The sequence below is a fragment of the Amblyraja radiata genome, chromosome 6 (genome assembly GCF_010909765.2).
Source record: "Amblyraja radiata isolate CabotCenter1 chromosome 6, sAmbRad1.1.pri, whole genome shotgun sequence".
NCBI lineage: Eukaryota > Metazoa > Chordata > Chondrichthyes > Rajiformes > Rajidae > Amblyraja > Amblyraja radiata.
In genome coordinates this window covers 84,347,189-84,367,123 of record NC_045961.1, presented here as the reverse complement: position 1 = coordinate 84,367,123, position 19,935 = coordinate 84,347,189, and the positions used below count along the sequence as shown (strand labels likewise).

General features: G+C 45.3%; 1 protein-coding gene across 13 annotated transcripts in view; it reads left to right on the top strand.

Annotated features, from left to right (window-relative positions):
* Positions 1-19,935, top strand: part of dock9 (dedicator of cytokinesis 9) — a 317,738-nt gene that overhangs the window by 231,189 nt on the left and 66,614 nt on the right. For all 13 annotated transcript variants that reach the window (XM_033023076.1, XM_033023077.1, XM_033023074.1 and 10 more), the window contains 3 exons: positions 7,142-7,320; positions 17,879-17,995; positions 19,771-19,894. In XM_033023076.1, coding sequence (XP_032878967.1) covers positions 7,142-7,320; positions 17,879-17,995; positions 19,771-19,894 — 420 coding nt within the window. The remainder of the gene's footprint in view (positions 1-7,141; positions 7,321-17,878; positions 17,996-19,770; positions 19,895-19,935) is intronic.

Here is a 19,935-nt window from a genome sequence, read left to right as displayed (position 1 = left end):
GTGCTGGTTTTGTATACAATACAGCAACTCTCACTCCTTCACCCCCTCCCCAGAGCCCTTTCAGAAAGTTATCGAGTTTCTATTAGTGTACCTAAATTAAACACTCCACGATTCCTTCAGGTAGAGGTTGTTTAAACACAGAAGGGAATAGAGGCCTATGTGGGGATTGTCAATAGGAATCTTGGGTGAACACAGGCAAAGGATGAATAGTCTATTTCCCTGCCATTCTGTCCAGGTCGTCTGTGTCAAAATAATTGTTTGTTTTAACGTGGCACCAAAATTATATATCTTTTTTCAATTTAATCTGGTCAGAGAGTCAGAATATTATGGGAAGATTGAGATTTAGAGAGGATAAAAGAATCCTCAGATTAACTGGAGTGGTTGAATTTGGCTCCAATTGTAAGCTTTAACCAGAGGGAGGCGAGAGGGTGTGAAAGGAGCTCCCTGGTCTTTGGATAATGAATGATCATTCATTTGGTTGTATAGTAACAGGATCGCGCTAGTGTTTGATGTGTGTTTTTAATCCTGCTTTTGAGCCAGAACATTTTCGGAGGGTTTTTGTTGCCCATTAACCTGCCATATTGCTGCTGGGTGAATTGAAAGTAGCACTGATGTGTTACTGCCCATATAATCTGTGTGTTGGTGCCTGTGCCACCCAAAGGAGTTTTTTCCAGTTGATAGAAACATAGAAAATAGGTGCAGGAGTAGGCCATTCGGCCCTTCGAGCCTACACCACCATTCAATATGATCATGGCTGATCATCCAACTCAGTATCCCATACCTGCCTTCTCTCCATACCCCCTGATCCCTTTAGCCACAAGGGCCACATCTAACTCCCTCTTAAATATAGCCAATTAACTGGCCTCAACTACCTTGTGTGGCAGAGAATTCCACAGATTCACCACTCTCTGTGTGAAAAATGATTTTCTCATCTCGGTCCTAAAATAACCATATAATATAACCATATAACAATTACAGCACGGAAACAGGCCATCTCGACCCCTCTAGTCCGTGCCGAACACATAATCTCCCCTAGTCCCATATACCTGCGCTCAGACCATAACCCTCCATTCCTTTCCCATCCATATAACTATCCAAAAGACTTCCCTCTTATCCTTAAACTGTGACCCCTTGTTCTGGACTTCCCCAACATCGGGAATAATCTTCCTGCATCTAGCCTGTCCAACCCCTTAAGAATTTTATATGTTTCTATAAGATCCCCCCTCAATCTTCTAAATTCTAGCGAGTACAAGCCGAGTCTATCCAGTCTTTCTTCATATGAAAGTCCTGCCATCCCATGAATCAGTCTGGTGAATCTTCTCTGTACTCCCTCTATGGCAAGAATGTCTTTCCTCAGATTAGGAGACCAAAACTGTACGCAATACTCCAGGTGTGGTCTCACCAAGGCCCTGTACAACTGCAGTAGAACCTCCCTGCTCCTATACTCAAATCGATTATACTCAAACCACTGATTGGTTTATTTTCCATCAAAATCCTGCAAAATATAATGATCACGTTGCTAAAATCTAGCTGTGCCCCAACCAAATTCTAGTTTTTTTACACATGACCACTGACAAGCCTCACCCTACCCTTCTGCCGTTTGTCACACGTGTCCATCAATGTGATGCCCTGCCTTCCCACAACCTATGAGAATGCAACCAGTTTCTTGACTGCCCATTGGCTTTCTAGATGTATTAAGTCTTTAGCCCACTTCATTTTCTTTTGAGATTTCCCCAGTGACATAAGTAAGGTCACTGGTTGGGAGCTTTTGGGGGATTGAGTAATCCTCCCTCCCTCTGCTTTTCTGCCCACGCTCTCCCTCCACTGGGGGCTGGGCATGGAAATAGAACTTGAGCAGCTTACAACCCAGCGGTATGAATATTGATTTCTCTAACGTCAAGTAACCCTTGCATCCCCTCTCGCTCCGTCCCTCCCCACCCTAGGCGTTGTACTACTTTCACTGTCATCCTGTTGTTTCACTTTCTGCATAACTCGTTATCACCCAGCCCACAGCCAACAATCGACCATTGTGGGCTCCACCTTTCCTTGATCATCTTTACTTTTTGCATATATATCCTTCATTTGTTGCATATATCTCTCTATATCACTGTCTATATATCTCTCATTTCCCTTTCCCCGGCTCTCGGTCTGAAGAAGAGTCTCGACCCAAAGCGTCACCTATTCCATTTCTCCAAAGATACTGTTTGACCTGCTGAGTTACCCCAGCTCTTTGTGTCTAAGGGAATAGATGAAGTTGTTTCAGCCCCCAAGCTTGTTCATCCCACGAGTGAGGCCAAATGACCACTTTAGATGACCTCGGCACTAGGATTAACTGTTGGCCCAACCTGAGTCACTTGTTGTGAGGAAGCATTCCAAACCTCTCCCAACTTCTGTGTGTCTTTGTGCCTGACACCCTGGGTTTGGGGCTGGGACGAAACACTGGCCCACCTAATCAGTGGAAATACCTTCTCTCTGCCCAGCCTGGTAGTGCCCTAAACGTAGGCGAAGACTTTGACAAACTCATAGTTTGACCCTCGGAGAGAGATCATGTATCTGCACAAACCTGAGGCTTTTCCATCTTTGCTGCTAACGAGGGGGAGTGTTGCAGCCGACCCCATCATTTGAACGCACCGACCCGCATGTCTTTGGTGACCTTGTGTCACTGGGGACATCGGAGCACCTGGAGGGAACGCACTAGGTCACAGGGAGGGGACGGATGTGCAAGATCCATGCAGGCAGCAGCCGAGGTCAGGATTTAACCTGGGGTCTCTGTTGAGAGGCAGAAACCCCATCAGCTGCACTACCCTGCTGCCCTTGGGATTATTCCAGCTCGTGTTTGAGTATTTATTACGTAATTCCTGCCCTTTCCGCATGTGGAATTGATGAGCTGAAATGTCCCAGTCAGTTGAGTTGGGGAAATGTAATAAAAAGGAACTGCAGATACTGGTTTATACAAAAGATAGACACAAATGCTGGAGGAACTCAGCTGGTCAGGCAGCATCCGCAGTTCCAGAGTGGGGTAGAGGCATTAACATGTAGGAGCAGGAGGAAGAATTGGCGTTTCTTGGTACCTGCGATGGCCTTCCCTGATTAACTCTGCCCTCTGCTCAGTTTGTCCTGCGCATCAGGGTTCAACCCTAAATAACCCCAAAACCCTGCCTCACCCCCCACTCTCCTCCCCCCATGCCTACATACTCTCTCCTCAAAGGGGGTAAGTCATTAATCAAAGTTTCTGTCTCATTCGGTTTTTAAATATCCCATCCTGCTATTTTGAAGACTTTTTGTTTAGCTTATTATTAGAAATACCGCGTGGAAACAGACCCTTCGGCCCACGAGTCCATGCTGACCCGCCAATCACTCCCCTACACCAGCACAATCCGACACACCAGGGGCAATTTTACAACTTACCGAAGCCAATTAACCTACGACTTTGTACGCCTTTGGAGAAAACCCACCGAGAAACGTACAAACGCTGTACAGTCAGCACCCGTAGTCAGGATCGAACCCGGGTCTGTAAGGCAGCCACTCTACCGCTGCACCACCATGCCACGCCTAAATTGTCACATGAAGTGTGGAAAAAAACTTTTGTTGGCATGTTATCTAGTCAAAGAAAAGACTATACATCCCCAGTGACCTGAGCTAAACAGCATCTTACAAAGCCAGGCGATCCAGCCATTGTTATATAGCTTGCTGTGCGCTATTGTACGCTGCCTATCCAGTAATGCAATGGTGTCTGCACTTGGATGGCTGGCATGTGTTTTGGGATATTCTAGTCCCTTGGGAAAAACTCCATTACAATGCAAGATCTGACCATGATCGACACAAGTCGTGCATTTCATCTGCACTATTCAATTCTGTGGCTTGGAATTGAACACTAAATCCTGGTTTGCTTCCTGAATGGCTTGTGACCTTTTTTGCATGTGTTTCTCATAATTTGCTTATTTAATTCTGGAATTCTTTTGTTTAACTCAGGTGAATGTTGCCACCTTGCAATCAGATCTGAATACCATCCAGTATTTATTTTTTTGGTTTGCATTCAGGATGTAGCCTGTGAGACTGGTATATTGCATGCACTAGATTTTCGCTGTGATCTAAGTAGATTGCTTGACCCAAACAACATAAAAATTCCCCTTTTCCTTCATGCGGGCACTTTGTATCTAGTTAGTCTGGTTAAACCTTGGCGTGACTTCCCCCTCTGGGTCTGGTAATTGAAGAGTGTTGCATAATAATTTGGCAGTCCTCCTGTTACAAGATGCCAGACTTCCTTGAAGGATCAGGATGAAAGAAACTCCCTTTAGTTTTGCGAGTGAATTGTTTCATTGTGTTGGGAGCTGGTGCCTTTGTAACAACTGGTTCTGCCGGTAGATTAATGGGACTACATTCTTGCCGAGCTGCAGAGTCAGCTGTCAGAGGCATTCTCTCGACAGGATGACAATGGGATTGCTTGCAAGCCTGACCCTGGGCAGATTCACACAACAGGGAAATGTCCCTCAAGGGCCTGTCCCACTTGGCTGTCTTTTGCGCACCATTTACGCGACCTGCTAGCGTGTGGGTAGCGCGGGGACGGGCGCATGGAGTGGCGTGGAGAGTGTGGACTTCGTCCTGAACGAAATCTTCGCGCGCCACCAGCCTGTCGCGTAACTGACGGCCAAAGTGGGACAGGCCCAAGACCCTGGCGCGACGCAACGTCTCACCTCCAACAGCAGCAGAAGCAGGCAAACGATCGCTGAACTCGGCCTGGGGCTCACGGCCATTGTGGATCCGGAACCGCCCCCCACTCCTACTCCCAGAGCGGGGCCAAGAAGATTGAAGATAGACACAAAATGCACGTGTAACTCAGCGGGACCGGCAGCATCTCTGGAGAGAAGGAATGAATGGACGACGTTTCGTGTCAAGACACTTCTCTCAGACTGAAGAAGGGTCTCGACCCGAAACATCACCCATTCCTTCTCACCAGAGATGCTGCCGGTCCCGCTGAGTTACTACTCCTGCATTTTGTGTCCATCTTCAAATGACGTCACGCGCTCCAGACGGCTGTGCGGACGCATGATGACGCGCGCGACTCTCGCGGGACCGTGGCGCGACCGTCAGTGGGTCAGGCCCATTACCCTGCATTGTTGGTCAGATTTCTCTGCATGGAGGGAAAGAATATCGAGGTGAAACTGATGCTGTGTAAAACATGGCGAGAACATTGTGTACAGTTCTGGTCACCACCTCACAGGGAGATGTAGTGTGGATGGGGTTTGCGAGGATGTCTCCAGGGTCTGTGAGTTATATCAACGAGGAAGACCTAGGTAGGTTTGGGAAACGAGAGCAAATTTTATTGTGGTATATAAAGATGGGGGGGGGGGGGGCGCAGATGGGGTAAACTGGAAGGAGCTTTCACCTTGAGTTGAGGGGTATCTGGTGCGGTTGTACAGAGTTGAGTAATGAGTGTTGAGGTCTAGATCTCAGGGCTGGAAAGGAGGGAGAGAAGTTTGGCTGAGGACTTGAAGAGCCATGACCTGCAGGCTAGGAAGTGAGAGCTGGCAGATCCACTTTTGGCAGTGGATTCAAAACCTTCCTTCCGTGCTGTCACCGTTTAGTTTAGTTTAGAGATACAGTGTGGAAACAGGCCTTTCGGCCCACCGAGTCCGCACTGACCAACAATTACCCCGTGTACTTGTTCTATCCTACACTCTAGGGACAATTTACACAAGGCAATTGGCTTACAAACCCTTTGGAATGTGGGAAGAAACGAGAAAACCCACGTGGCCACAGGGAGAATGTGCAAACTCCACACAGACAGCACCTATAGTCAGGATCGAACCCAGGTCTCTAGCACTGTAAGGCATCAACCCTACTGCTGAGCCACTGTGTTGCCCATGTTGTCAGATACATTTTTTCTATTCCTTTGTGGCAAATGGTGATCTCCAATAAGCCACGGTTTTCTGCCCTCCACAAAGCTTCTTCTCCAAGGGGCTGTGAAGAATCTGCCGCCTTGTTGTAGACTGTCAGACTGGGTAACAAGGGCAAATGTTCTTTCCCCGAAAGGACTTCAGCGAATCCAATGGGTATTTCCAACACTACAGCCCCATTCCCAGCTCCCTTTTGAAAGTTGGATTTGTTCCCAGCGCTTCATGTGTGTTCTTGATCACAACTACTTGCTGGATTAAAAGCATTCCCCTCCTCTCCCCTTCTGAGGCTACGACCTTTGTACGGCCTTTGGGCCTAGACTCTCCCACTAGTGGAAACATCCTCCCCACATCCACTCTATCCAAGCCTTTCACTATTCGGTAAGTCTCAATGAGGTCCCCCTTCATCCGTCAAAACTCCAGCGCGTATAGGCTCAAGTGGCATCTAATGCTCATCATAGGTTAACCCAATCATTGCTGGGATCGTTCTCGTAAACCTCCTCTGGACCCTCTCCCACGCCAGCACCACCTCTATATGGGGCCCAAAACTGCTCACAAAACTGCTTCTGTGTCTGTGATTGGGAATTTGCGGTGAAAATTGATTCAGCCAGAACATTTCAGGGGGGATTGCAGGGAAAGGGGAAATGGGTGGAGTTGTGGGGGAGAGCAGGTAGGGGAGTGGGGTTCAGGGGTGACTCTCACAGAGATAGCACAGGGTCATCACAGGGCTGAACATTTTGCTCCAGTTTTGTTTGGCACGGCTCCAGACCTTCACTCAACTATCCATAAGTTGTACATCCAAAATCCCTGAGCCTATCCCAGCCCTCAGCCCGACTCGATATGGAGACGGGTTGGTTTAGTTAATGTTTAGCCATTGGGGTGTGGTGGAGAGTTGAGGAACAGATGCTGAATTCACTTATTTCCAAGTGAACAAACCCTGGGTCTTCGCCAACATTTTGCAGGGTTGCATCTGTTGCATCCGTTGCATCTTTCTGACTTGGTACCAAGCAGCAGAGATGGGAATGAGTCACAATGTTGTGACTATGACTCCTGAAATCTGACAAGGACTCGAGAGAGAGAGAGATTTGGACACGCTGCATAGTGCACTAGCCCAGTGATGGTTTGCACTAAACAGATAAACCACAGTGGTGCATTGTGCAACGGGGGACCGGTTCTCAACATTCTCCCTCTGCGGAGTGATCAGGCTTGTCCGTGTTTAAACCGCCTACCTGTCTGTAAATTTTCAGACTTGCAGCTCGACTTTACCTTGTCCGACGACTTCTGCAAAAACCACTTCCTGGTGGGACTGCTCATGCGGGAGGTTGGCAGCGCCCTGCAGGAGTACCGAGACGTGCGTCAGATGGCCATCAGCGTGCTGAAGAGCTTGATGATCAAGCACACCTTCGACGACCGATACACAGCCAAGGTAAGCAAAGGTCTCTGCGAGGATCGCAAGACTTTTCTCGCGAAGGATGAGGAAAGCTGATGTATAGTATAATTTAGAGATGCAGCATGCAAATGAGCCCTTCAGCCCACCAAACCCACGCCGACCATCGATCGCCCGTTCTCACTTAGCGCAATGTTATTCCACTTTCCCATCCACTCCCTGCACACCAGGAGCAATTTACAGAGGCCAATTACCCTACCCTTGTGGTGAGTGTTTGGAGGAAACCCACGCGGTCACAGGGAGAACATGCAAACTCCACACGGACAGCACTTGAAGTCAGGATCGAACCTGGGTCTCTGGTGCTGCTAGGCAGCAGCTCAACCAGCTGTGCTGTCCTGATATCTTGCTACTGTAGGGCATTGATGAGCTCACACCTGGATAACTGTATAGAGTTTTTACACCTGGATTACTGGATAGAGTCTTATTTACAAAGCATTTATTTGTGTTGGTGAAAGGTTTGCTCAGTTGCTTCTTGCAATGAAGGAGATGTCCTTCAAGGAAAGGTTTGACAGGTTGGACCTATGGAGTTTAGAACTAGAGCTAATCTTTTAGAGGGCAGATGTTTAAAGTGAGATGGTGGAGCTTTAAAGGGAATCAAAGGCTTACGTTTTGTTACAGAGTGGTTGATATATGGAACGTGCCGCCAGAAGAGGTGGTGGAAGAATTACATCAATAGGCAATAGGTGCAGGAGTAGGCCATTCAGCCCTTCGAGCCCGCACCGCCATTCACTGTGATCATGGCTGATCATCCACAATCAGTACCCCGTTCCTGCCTTATCCCCATATCCATTGAATACACTGTATACACTGGAAATTAGAAGGATGAGAGGGTCTTATTGAGACACATAAGATTATTAAGGGATTGGACACGCTAGAGGCAGGAAACATGTTCCCGATGTTTCCTTGAAGATAGCAGTCAGGGGATATGGGGAGAAGGCAGGAACGGGGTACTGATTGTGGATGATCAGCCATGATCACATTGAATGGTGGTGCTGGTTTGAAGGGCCGAATGGCCTACTCCTGCACCTATTGTCTATTGGCTCCACTATCTTTAAGAGCTCTATCTAACTTGAAAGCATCCAGAGAATTGGCCTCCACTGCCTTCTGAGGTAGAGAATTCCACAGATTCACAACTCTCTGGGTGAAAAAGTGTTTCCTCATCTCCGTTCTAAATGGCCCACCCCTTATTCTTAAACTTTGGCCCCTGGTTCTGGACTCTCCCAACATCGGGAACATGTTTCCCGCCTCTGGCGTGTCCAATCCCTTAATAATCTTACATGTTTCAATAAAATATCCTATCATCCTTCTAATTTCCAGTGTATACATGCCCAGTTGCTCCATTCTATCAGCATATGACAGTCCCGCCATCCCGGGAATTAACCTTGTGAACTTATGCTACACTCCCTCAATAGCAAGAATGTCCTTCCTCAAATTTGGAGACCAAAACTGCACACAATACTCCTCGTGTGGTCTCACCGGTACAACTGCAGAAGGACCTCTTTGCTCCTTTACCTTAACTCCTCTTGTTATGAAGGCCAACATGCCATTAGCTTTCTTCACTGCCTGCTGTACCTGCATGCTTACTTTCAGTGACTGAAAGTGATATCACAGCGTTTAAGAGACATTTATACAGGCACTTAAATTGACAGGGCATCGACGCATAATGATCTAATGCGGGTAAATGGGATTCGTAGATGGACAAAAATGTTGGCTTGGAGCTGAGGGGCAAAAGGACTGGTTGATGTGAACCTCTCAATGATGCATCTGCAGGTTCTGACCTCTGACCATCAGGGCAGGTGCTGAAAAAATGTTTCCATCGGGTTGAATCTCAAGTTCAAGTCCAAGTGAGTTTATTGTCATGTGTCCCTGTATAGGACATTGAAATTCTTGCTTTGCTTAAGCACACAGAAAATAGTAGGCATTTACTACAAAACAGATAAATGTGTTGGTTCGGCAATTTGAGCGCCCTGGAAAGGAAAAGACTTCAAAAGGTAGTAAACAATCTAGAGCAAGGCGCGTCATTTTAGATGAAGGATTTTCAACGAGATGGATATTTTTTGTTTAGTCTAGTGTGCAGGATAGTGCCAGTGTACGGGGATCGCTGGTCGGTGCGGACTCGGTAATCTCTACTAATCTGTACCCATTTGTCTTGTGCACTTATCACCTTCAGTCTTGGTTATTATGCCCACCTTTCTTTTCCCCCATCTGACTCTTCTGCCAATCAACCCTTCCTCACTTGGATCTACCGATCACTTGCCGCCTCTTACCCCATCCCTTCCCCTCACCTCATCCTACCAACCACAGATCTTATAGCGGAGCAAGATAGACCACTCCTCCGAAATCCAATGGACTGACGTGTAGTACGTGACGGAACGTCACGGCCGCCATTTCTTAATGCGAAACGCGACTTCCGGTATGCCACCTGCTGAAATCCAAAGCAAAGATTATAGAGCTCCTCTATAATCTTTGATCCAAAGCAAAGATCCTCGAGTATCTTGTAGCGGGAACAGCCCCCTCCTTTGCGTAGTTTCCCTTGCATTGTATTGTGCAGTTTCCCTTGTATTGCTTAACACACACTGCACAAAGTTAAATTTAATGTATATATATTTTATATATTTATATGAATGTGTGTCTGTGTGTGAGAGGCAAGTTAGAGATAATAAAGTTTATTCTCATGGATCAGAAGCAACTTTGATTTAAATAATCACTATTAATATATTTGTCTTGTAAGATGATATACATAAACCATAAAGGCAATTATATATATAATTATATAGTAATAATAAATATATGCATATATATATTTATACACACATATATATACACATACATACATACACACATACATATATACACATACATACATACACACATATACACATACATATGCACACATACATATGGATACATTTATATGCATACATATATACATATATAAACATATATATACATACATATATACACACATATACATGCATATATACACATGCATGCATATATACACATACATATATATTTATACATATGATAATTTTCCAACGATCAATAGATTTACGATCAGTTCCTGTGGATTGGAGGATAGCTAATGCTATCCCACTTTTCAAGAAAGGAGCGTGAGAGAAAACGGGGAATTACAGACCAGTTAGCCCGACTTTGGTGGTGTGAAAGATGCTGGAGTCAATTATTAAATATGTAATAATGGGGCATTTGGATAGCAGTAAAAGGATTAGTCCAAGTCAACATGGATTTATGAAAGGGAAATCATGTTTGACTAATCTTCTGGATTTTTTTGCCGCAAGGCTTGGTGTTGGGGCCGCAACTGTTTACCATATATATTAATGATTTGGAAAAGGGAATTAGGAGCAAAACTAATGCATACATACCTACATATTTAAATTCATCTGATAAGTTGGTCAAATAACATAGGCACCTTCTTGCTTGTTTTGAGACATGGATATTTTAAATGTGAATGTCTCATAGCAACACATTTGTGGGTCAGCAGTATTTTGTACCAACCCCCACAATTTCAAATAATTCTAAATTGAACTTCTTAAACAAGGAAAACAATTTTTATTTACATCATTTTGTGTGGCTGTCAAGGTGGGTGTGTTGACTGTGTAATTATGAGACTGCCGGGCAATATCACTGTGAATGGTGGTGGCTGTGTGTTTTAATGCAAGTGTGAAAAGGAGAGTAAATTTAAAGAGACAATGTAAGAACCATCAGGGTTTCATCCAAGAACCAATTTAAAGACAAGGTTCCATCAATTACAGTATTTTAATTGAAAATCTTACTCTTAATATTCTTCCTAATTAGGCTTTTTGTGTTCCCTCTTGAACCTTGTGTCTCCCAGAGCCTCTGGGGAGGTTCTGGAGATACAATAATCCAATCTTGAGGCAAATAACCATCTTTAAAACTGGCATTGCCTCTGCCTTTAATTCTACATTCTCCGAGGATGCTGGATGCCGCGACAATCTCTTGCAACAAGTACAGAAAGGCAGTCAACTGCAAAAAGATCAAAGAGAGGAAAGAGTATGGAAGGGAAAGGCTTTTCAGAATCAGAATCAGAATCAGATTTTATTTTCCAAGTACGTTTTGCAACATACGAGGAATTTCATTCAGTCATACAATTAAAAGCAACAGCACTCAAAAACACATTTTAACACGGACATTCACCACAGTGACTCCTACACATTCCTCACTGTGATGAAAGGTGAAATAAAGTTCAAGTCCCTTCCTTTTGCTCTTCCTCGGTTGGGGGCCTCAAGCCCCCCGTTCAAACTCCGTTCAATGGTGAACTCCTCTTGGTCTCCAGGCCTATAGTGCTGCACAAATCACTGCACCACATGCATCTATTTATTCCCTTTTCACATGGTTCATGCAGCTGGATATTAACTTGCCGACATGAAAAGAGATGTAGTGAGCATTCAATAGTTCAGACTTCTGGGTGAATTAAGGAGCTGCTTGATGGGCTGAGGGTAATCGAGATTGGCTGATTGTCGTTCTTTTGGAAGAACTATATAACATATAACCATATAACAATTACAGCACGGAAACAGGCCATCTCGGCCCTACAAGTCCGTGCCGAACAACTTTTTTCCCTTAGTCCCACCTGCCTGCACTCATACCATAACCCTCCATTCCCTTCTCATCCATATGCCTATCCAATTTATTTTTAAATGATACCAACGAACCTGCCTCCACCACTTCCACTGTAAGCTCATTCCACACCGCTACCACTCTCTGAGTAAAGAAGTTCCCCCTCATGTTACCCCTAAACTTCTGTCCCTTAATTCTGAAGTCATGTCCTCTTGTTTGAATCTTCCCTATTCTCAAAGGGAAAAGCTGATCCACATCAACTCTGTCTATCCCTCTCATCATTTTAAAGACCTCTATCAAGTCCCCCCTTAACCTTCTGCGCTCCAGAGAATAAAGACCTATAGAACTGATGGAAGTTCTTATGGAAAAGCTGATGAATTGACTACGGGATGAGCTGGTGGGCTCGAGGATTGCTGGATGAGTGTTCTAGAAACATAGAAAATAGATGCAGGAGGAGGCCATTCGGCCCTTCGAGCCAGCACCGCCATTCATTGTGATCATGGCTGATCAGCCCCAATCGATAACCCGTGCCTGCCTTCTCCCCACATCCCTTGATTCCACTAGACCCTAGAGCTCTATCTAACTCTCTCTTAAATCCACCCAGTGATTTGGCCTCCACTGCCCTCTGTGACAGGGAATTCCACAAATTCACAACTCTCTGGGTGAAAAAGTTTTTTCTCACCTCAGTCCTAAATGGCCTCCCTTTTGTTCTAAGACTGTGGCCCCTGGTTCTGGACTCGCCCAACATTGGGAACATTTTTCCTGTATCTAGCTTGTTCAGTCCTTTTATTCATTTATATGTTTCTATAAGATCCCCTTGCATCTAACAAGAGTGCTTTATTGTCATGTAGAACAATTTCCTGCATCTAGCTTGTCCCAGATAGAACAATTAAATTCTTACTTTCAGCAGCACAACAGAATCTGTAAACATAGTACACTGTAAACAATATGATAAGATTCCCCCTCATCCTTCTAAACTCCAGTGAATACAAGCCTAGTCTTTTCAATCTTTCCTCATATGACAGTTCTGTTAGGTTATTTGATGGTTAGGACAGGTTTAGAGGGGTATGGGCCAAATGCAGGCATGTGGGACTAGTGTAGATGGGACATGTTGGCCAGCGTGGGCAAGTTGAGCTGAAGGGCCTGCTTCTACGCTGTGAGACTCTATGACTAGGTGATCTGTTGAGGCTGGTGGTATGCCATGAGGAACAATGGGCATGGACCTTTGTAAAACACCACCTGGTTGAGTCTCCTTGAGTCACCATCGGCATTGACAACATCAGTCAAGGGTTGATGATCTGCAAAAAACAAGTTGGTCTCATTCTTGTTCTCTCATGCGATACAGGCAGCAGCTCTGAACTGCCTGTGTTTGCCCTCTTGGCTGTCTTGTCAAATTACGCTGGAGATTAGAGTCACCCCTGAAACAAACAGTGCCTTGTGATCCACAGAGGAAAAAATAAAATCTAAATGCAGAACAATGGATGGTTTAAATCAAAGAAAATGATACAAAGAGGCCATTAGAGCAATACCGATCTATGAAACTGAGAGCAGATTTTACAATGCATTTAAACCTCTCCCATTTTTATGAGATGCATTCCTGGAATATGTAGGAAGTTTATTGTAACCTAGCGCCCTAGTGGATTAAGGGCGGCATGGTGGTGCAGCGGTAAAGTTGCTGCCTTACAGTGGGTGCTGTCTGTACGCAGTTCGTAGGTTCTCTCTCCGTGACTGAATGGGTGTTCTCCGAGATCTTCGGTTTCCTCCCACACTCCAAAGACATACAGGTTTGTAGGCTTGGTATAAGTGTAAATTGTCCCTAGTGTGTGTAGGATGGTGTTAGTGTGCGGGGATCGCTGGTCAATGCGGACGCGGTGGGCCAAAGGGCCTGTTTCCGCGCTGTATCTCTGTAAGAAATAGAAGCAAGGATAAGCCATCTAAGTTCACACCACCATCAGTAAGATTATTGTTGATCCTGCACCTCAACACCTTATTCCCACATTCTCTCCATTATCCTTCATCCTTTTCGTATTTGAAAAAAAATATCTCTCCTTTCAAGGACTCGACTTCCACCATCTCACATGATCAAGAATTCCAAGATTCCCAGCCCTTGAGTGAAGAAACTGCTCCTTGTCTCATTACTAAATATCATGACCCATATTCTGAGACTTTGGCCCTCGTTCTAGATCACCAGACCAACCGCATTCTCCACCCACGAGTCCAATCTAAACAGAGATAGACACGAAATGCTGGAGTAACTCAGTGGGTCAGGCAGCATCTCTGGAGAAAAGGAATAGGTGACGTTGCAGGTCGGAAGCCTTCTTCAGACTGCGTTCTGACACTTCTTCTTCTTCTTGCGTATGGCGTGCACAGCCTAAAGTTGTAGGACAACTTGTTCTATTTGATCTTATTTGACTGTGCACACCGGGTTGATTGCATTTGTCGAAACAGGGCGGACCACGTGAAGGTTGCAATCTCCCACCTTCTGACACCAAAGAGCAAAATGCCCAACGTAGATACAATAATAAATATATCGCCATTTGCATTAGTTTTGTGCAGTTAACAAATCACAATTTCACACAATGTACATAAGACGGCAGTTATTTGACAAATACTCTGCAGTTCGGTGCAGGAGATCTTGTCGACGAGTATTCTGGACCCACTGTTGACATCTGAAATTACAGGAGACATCATTTAGGATTAACTAATAAGAAAAAAAATGATCATAACTACATGCCTGAACAATGGATGATATATCACTTAAATGCAATTGTTTTCAGTTGTGTGGAGAGACCTGTATATTGAAGATGCTTTTTGCCTCTAATATGTCAATTTACCTTAAATGTAGAAGAGCTTATTAAAATCTTCTTACAAAGACCATTAAGTATTTTCTTTCTATCCTCTTTTGGTCCCAAGGCATAGCAGAGCTGACAACTCTCACGAAGAGGTAAGGGAGGGAGAGAGGGAAGGGAGGGAGAGAGGGAAGGGAGGGAGATCGAGAGAAGAAAGGGAGAGAGAGAGAGATCGAGAGAAGAGAGGGAGAGAGAGATCGAGAGAAGAGAGGGGAGCGAGAGATCGAGAGAAGAGAGGGGAGAGAGAAGAGAGGGAGAAGGGAGATGGAGAAGGGGGGAGAGGGAGAAGGGGGAGAGGGAGAAGGGGAAAAGGGGGGAGAGGGAGAAGGGGGAGAGGGAGAAGGGGAAAAGGGGGGAGAGGGAGAAGGGGGGAGAGGGAGTGGAACGATAGCACATTATAACGCGCAGCCGTCCCATTCCGACCAAAGATTATAGAGCAGAGCTCCTATCGTATCTTTGATTGCGGCCGCCGCCGAACCCCCCGGCCACCATTGCACCCAAAGATGATAGAGCAGAGTTGTATAATATTTGATTGCACCCTTCTTCACGGCGGGCTTGTGATCTTTGCTTGTGATGTCTCGACAATTCGAGGGACATAATGGGTAACAGCCGTCGCGTTCTCGGACTCGAATCTGAACTCGAAAAATCTCGTGGTGGGCCTAATGTGTCCCGCGAGCTATATTTTGGAGACCAATCCCTTACAAGAACAAAACCAAAAACGTACAGAAGTGTTAAAATTGTCTTTATTATTATGGTAAGTAAAGATCTATTAAAAATAAGTCTAATAACTTTCTAATGTACCGACAAACCTAGTTTCCCAACGGCCGTTGATGGGAGAACAGAAAATAACATTTTCACGACAGAATATCGACTGAAAATAATAATAATATTTTCTCACCTTTCTTTTTTATTGGGGAACCTAAAGAATGACAGGTCGGGTCGTTTAGATTTACAATTAGAACAATTGATAGGAGAGCAGTGAGATGAAGATTTAGATAAGGACGCCATGACAGTGTGGGGGAAGCCCAATAAAATGCCTCAAAAAATGGCGTCGACAATCACACACGTCACACTACGCGTTTTTCGAGCCATCACCTTGACTCTATCAGTCTGACAAAGGGTCTCGTCCCCTGGGCTCCTCCAACGGTTTGTTTTTATTGCATATGATAGACACAAAATGCTGGAGCAACTCAGCGGGTCAGGCAGCATCTCGGGAGAGAAAGAATGGGTGACGTTTCGGGTCGAGACCCTTCTACTTACTGAGAGTCAGGGGAGAGGGAAACCAGCGATATGGAAGGGTGAGGTGTGAAAATGACAGAGTAAAGCAGACGATGATCGTGGAAATGTAGAATGATTCATTGTTGGTTGAGGGGAAGTTGACAACGAGGCAAACGGATAGTAAAATGAGGTCAGTGAAACTAGTCGAGGAAACTAATCGTTTTATTTGCTTAATGCTTAACTTGATTCAGTGTTATTTCACAGCTCAAGATCACCATCTGGTGGAAGCGGTCAATATTGCAGCCTTTTCAAAATACACAGAAGGACATTGAAGAGTTGAAGTTAAAGATTCTGTGTGATTTTGTTCTCTTTAACTGTTTCTGATCATTGTATTAAGAGCCAGTGCACTGAGGAAAAAACCAAGATTCCTGTTGAAATGTAAAGTCGGCATATTCTGGAACTGTTCCACCTTCTAACATTGAGGTGAACAATCCTTTAGTCTGAATTTCCTGCAGTGTTGCTTGAATGTTTGGCTTAGGAGGAGGCCATTCAGCCCAGTGTCCCTGTTGGCTGAGAAAGATCTACCGAGCTGAATCCTGTCTCCAGGTGAAGGGTCTTTGACCTGAAATTGGTTTCTCTTTCCACAGATAGACACAAAATGCTGGAGTAGCTCAGCGGGACAGGCAGCGTCTCTGGAGAGATGGGACATTTTGGGTCGAGACCCTTCTTCAGACTGGAGTCTGGACGCTGACTGTCCCGCTGAGTTACTCCAACTTTTTGTGTCTATCTTCGGTTTCAGCTAGCATCTGCAGTTCCTTCCTACACAATTCTCCTTCCACAAACTGGTTGTGTTCTTCCAGCAGTTTTTTTTATTTTTTAATTCCCCTCCCCAGGCCCTCCTGATGTGGGATACAGCACATCAGATGCTGATGAACTCGTAGTGGTGTTACATGACTGAAGGAGGCTGTTTGGTCCATCTAGTTGCCCTGACCCCTTGTAGAGCAATTCTGTCAATTCAGTTTCCCTGCAAATGATTCTTTCTCAAACCCCCGCAGTCCCTTTTTGAAGAGAGAGTTTGTGTATTGACCACCCTCGGAGGCAGTGATTTCTGGATCATAACCACTCCTTAAGGAAAAAGTTCTTGCATTAGACTTGTATCCCAAGAATTTAAATCGGAATCCCCTGGTACTTGAACTCCTGCCACTGGAAGGAGTTTTCCACTGCTGGTCTTACACCATAATCTTGGACTGCATAATCAAATTTCTTCTAACCTTCCTCCAAACATAAAAGATCTCTGCATTCCAGCCTCATTGAAATGGGCAGCACATTGGTGCAGCTGGTAGAGTCGCTGCCCCACTGCCTCCCGCTGCTATCAGTGTGAAGTTTGCACGTTCCCCCTGTGGCTGTGTGGATCCTCTGGGTGTTCCTGTTTCCTCCCACATCCCAAAGACATGCGGGCCTGTAGGTTGGAACTGCTGATGCTGGTTTAAACCGAAGATAGACACAAAATGCTGGGGTAAATCAGCGGGACAGGCAGCATCTCTGGAGACAAAACACCTGTGGTCAGGATCGAACCCGGGTCTCTGGTGCTGTAAGGCAGAAACTCTACCACTGCTCCATCAAGCCTTCCATCTAATCTTTTTGTGTTTGTATTAAAGAGAGTATTTCACTTAAACGGAACTGCACTCCCTATTTGCAGTTACATGTTGCGGCATTATTTCAATCCAGAAATGCATCCTGCTGTTGCACAAGGGTGTAAATGTTGCAGTGTGGTTTTATTGTGGCAAGCTGCAGCACACTATGATTACAGATACTCTTGACCTGTAGAATAGATACTGACTAGAAATCTCATCTTCCTCCCCCTCCCCCAGAGCCAGCAGGCCAGGATCGCCACTTTGTACTTGCCGCTGTTTGGGCTTCTGCTGGACAACGTTCAACGTATTAACGTCAAAGACTGCTCACCGTTCCCAATCAACCAGTCCAGCAATGTGAGTAGCATCTTCTCTGACTGTCGTTGTTTGCTCTCAGGAGATAATGCTTGGCCTGAAGTCCAGCCTTTGTTCTCCCTTCAAGAGTCTGACTTTGATCTCACTAGCTCGCTAGAATTTAGAAGATTGAGGGGGGATCTTACAAAATTCTTAAGGGGTTGGGCAGGCTAGATGCAGGAAGATTGTTCCCGATGTTGGGGAAGTCCAGAACAAGGGGTCACAGTTTAAGGGGTCCAGTTTTAGGACCGAGATGAGAAAAACATTTTTCACACAGTGAGTGGTGAATCTCTGGAATTCTCTGCCACAGAAGGTAGTTGAGGCCAGTTCATTGGCTATATTTAAGAGGGAGTTAGATGTGGCCCTTGTGGCTAAAGGGACCAGGGGGTATGGAGCGAAGGCAGGTACAGGATACTGAGTTGGATGATCAGCCATGATCATATTGAATGGCGGTGCAGGCTCGAAGGGCCGAATAGCCTACTCCTGCACCTATTTTCTATGTTTCATGAGGAATGTTACAGCTTAGGAATTCTTTAAAACATTTCTCTCAGAGGGAACAATGACATAAATGCACGTGAACTGATAGGAAGTGAAGCTGGGCAATTGGGGAGCATTGTTGTAGTAACAATTATAAGATAGTTAGATTTAATTTTGTTAATTAATAAAAACAAATGTTGAGCAAGAGTTGCCATGGTCGCGAGTCTGAGATGTGATCGGAAATTGTCCCTAGTGTGTAGGGTAGTGCTAGTGTACGGGGATCACTGGTCGGTGAGGACTCGGTGGGCCGAAGGGCCTGTTTCCGAGCTGTATTTCTAAACTAAAATGAACCAATAATCCTATTAAACTATTCGAAGGAACTTGTGGAGTGTAAGCAGAATAAAATTGACTCCCAGGCACATTAAGAACTTTAATAGCAGTTGACCAAAAGCTTGGTCAAAGAGGGAGTTTTAAGGAAAGTCTAACTGAAGGCGAGAGAGGTTTAGGATGAAAGTTATTTCCATATTTAAGTTCGATCCGTTTGCAAAATGAAGGTTGCAGATTGCGAGCAAATTGGCGTCGTCTGGAACGTCTGGTTAATTTCTTGAACCGTCAGGTTGTTTTCAGTGAGTTTTGATTCACGAAGGATAAAGGTTTGCAAAGAAAAGAAAAGCTGTAATTGCTCAACAGGTCAGACAGCAGTTGCTTACTTTCAAGCAAGTCATAGAGTCCGACAGTGTGGAAACAGGTCCATTGGCCCAACTTGTCTCCACAAACCAACATGTCCCATCTACACTAGTCCCATTTGCCCATATCCCTCTAAACCTATCCTACCCATGTCCCTGTCCAAATGTTTTTAAACGTTGCGATATTACCTGCAAATGTTGCGATTGTACCTGCATCATAGAGCACGGAGAAGTACAGAGAAAGGAGGGGATAGAGGAAAGGGCCAGTCCCACAGTACGAGGTAATTCAAGAGCTCTCCCGAGTTTAAAATAAAAACAAACTCGTGGTAAGTACGTAGAATGTACATAGCGGCTACGTCGGAGCTCGGGACGTCTCTTAGCGGCTTGTAACACTAACGGCAGGTACTCGGGAAACGCGGTAAGCTCGTGAAGTTTTTTCAACATGTTGATAAATGTCCACGAGAGCCCCGAGTACCTACGAGCCGTAATTCTCCGAGTTCGAATCAGGGGAAACTCGGGAGAACTCTTGAATTACCTCGTACAGTGGGACAGGCCCTGAAGCAGCAAACGAGAGAGGGAAGAGGAGAGATGAACTTGTGTTGTATTTTCATCCAGGGCAGGAAAGAAGATGCTTTGCTTGGCTTCCAGACGGGAACAATCACCACAACTCCACAGAGATCGGGAAACTCACTGGATAACAGCATTCACAGGGATGTTTTTGGTGTCATTTCTGGCACAGGTAAGGAACTGATGCAAGCTCAACTATGGATCTTCCCTCTG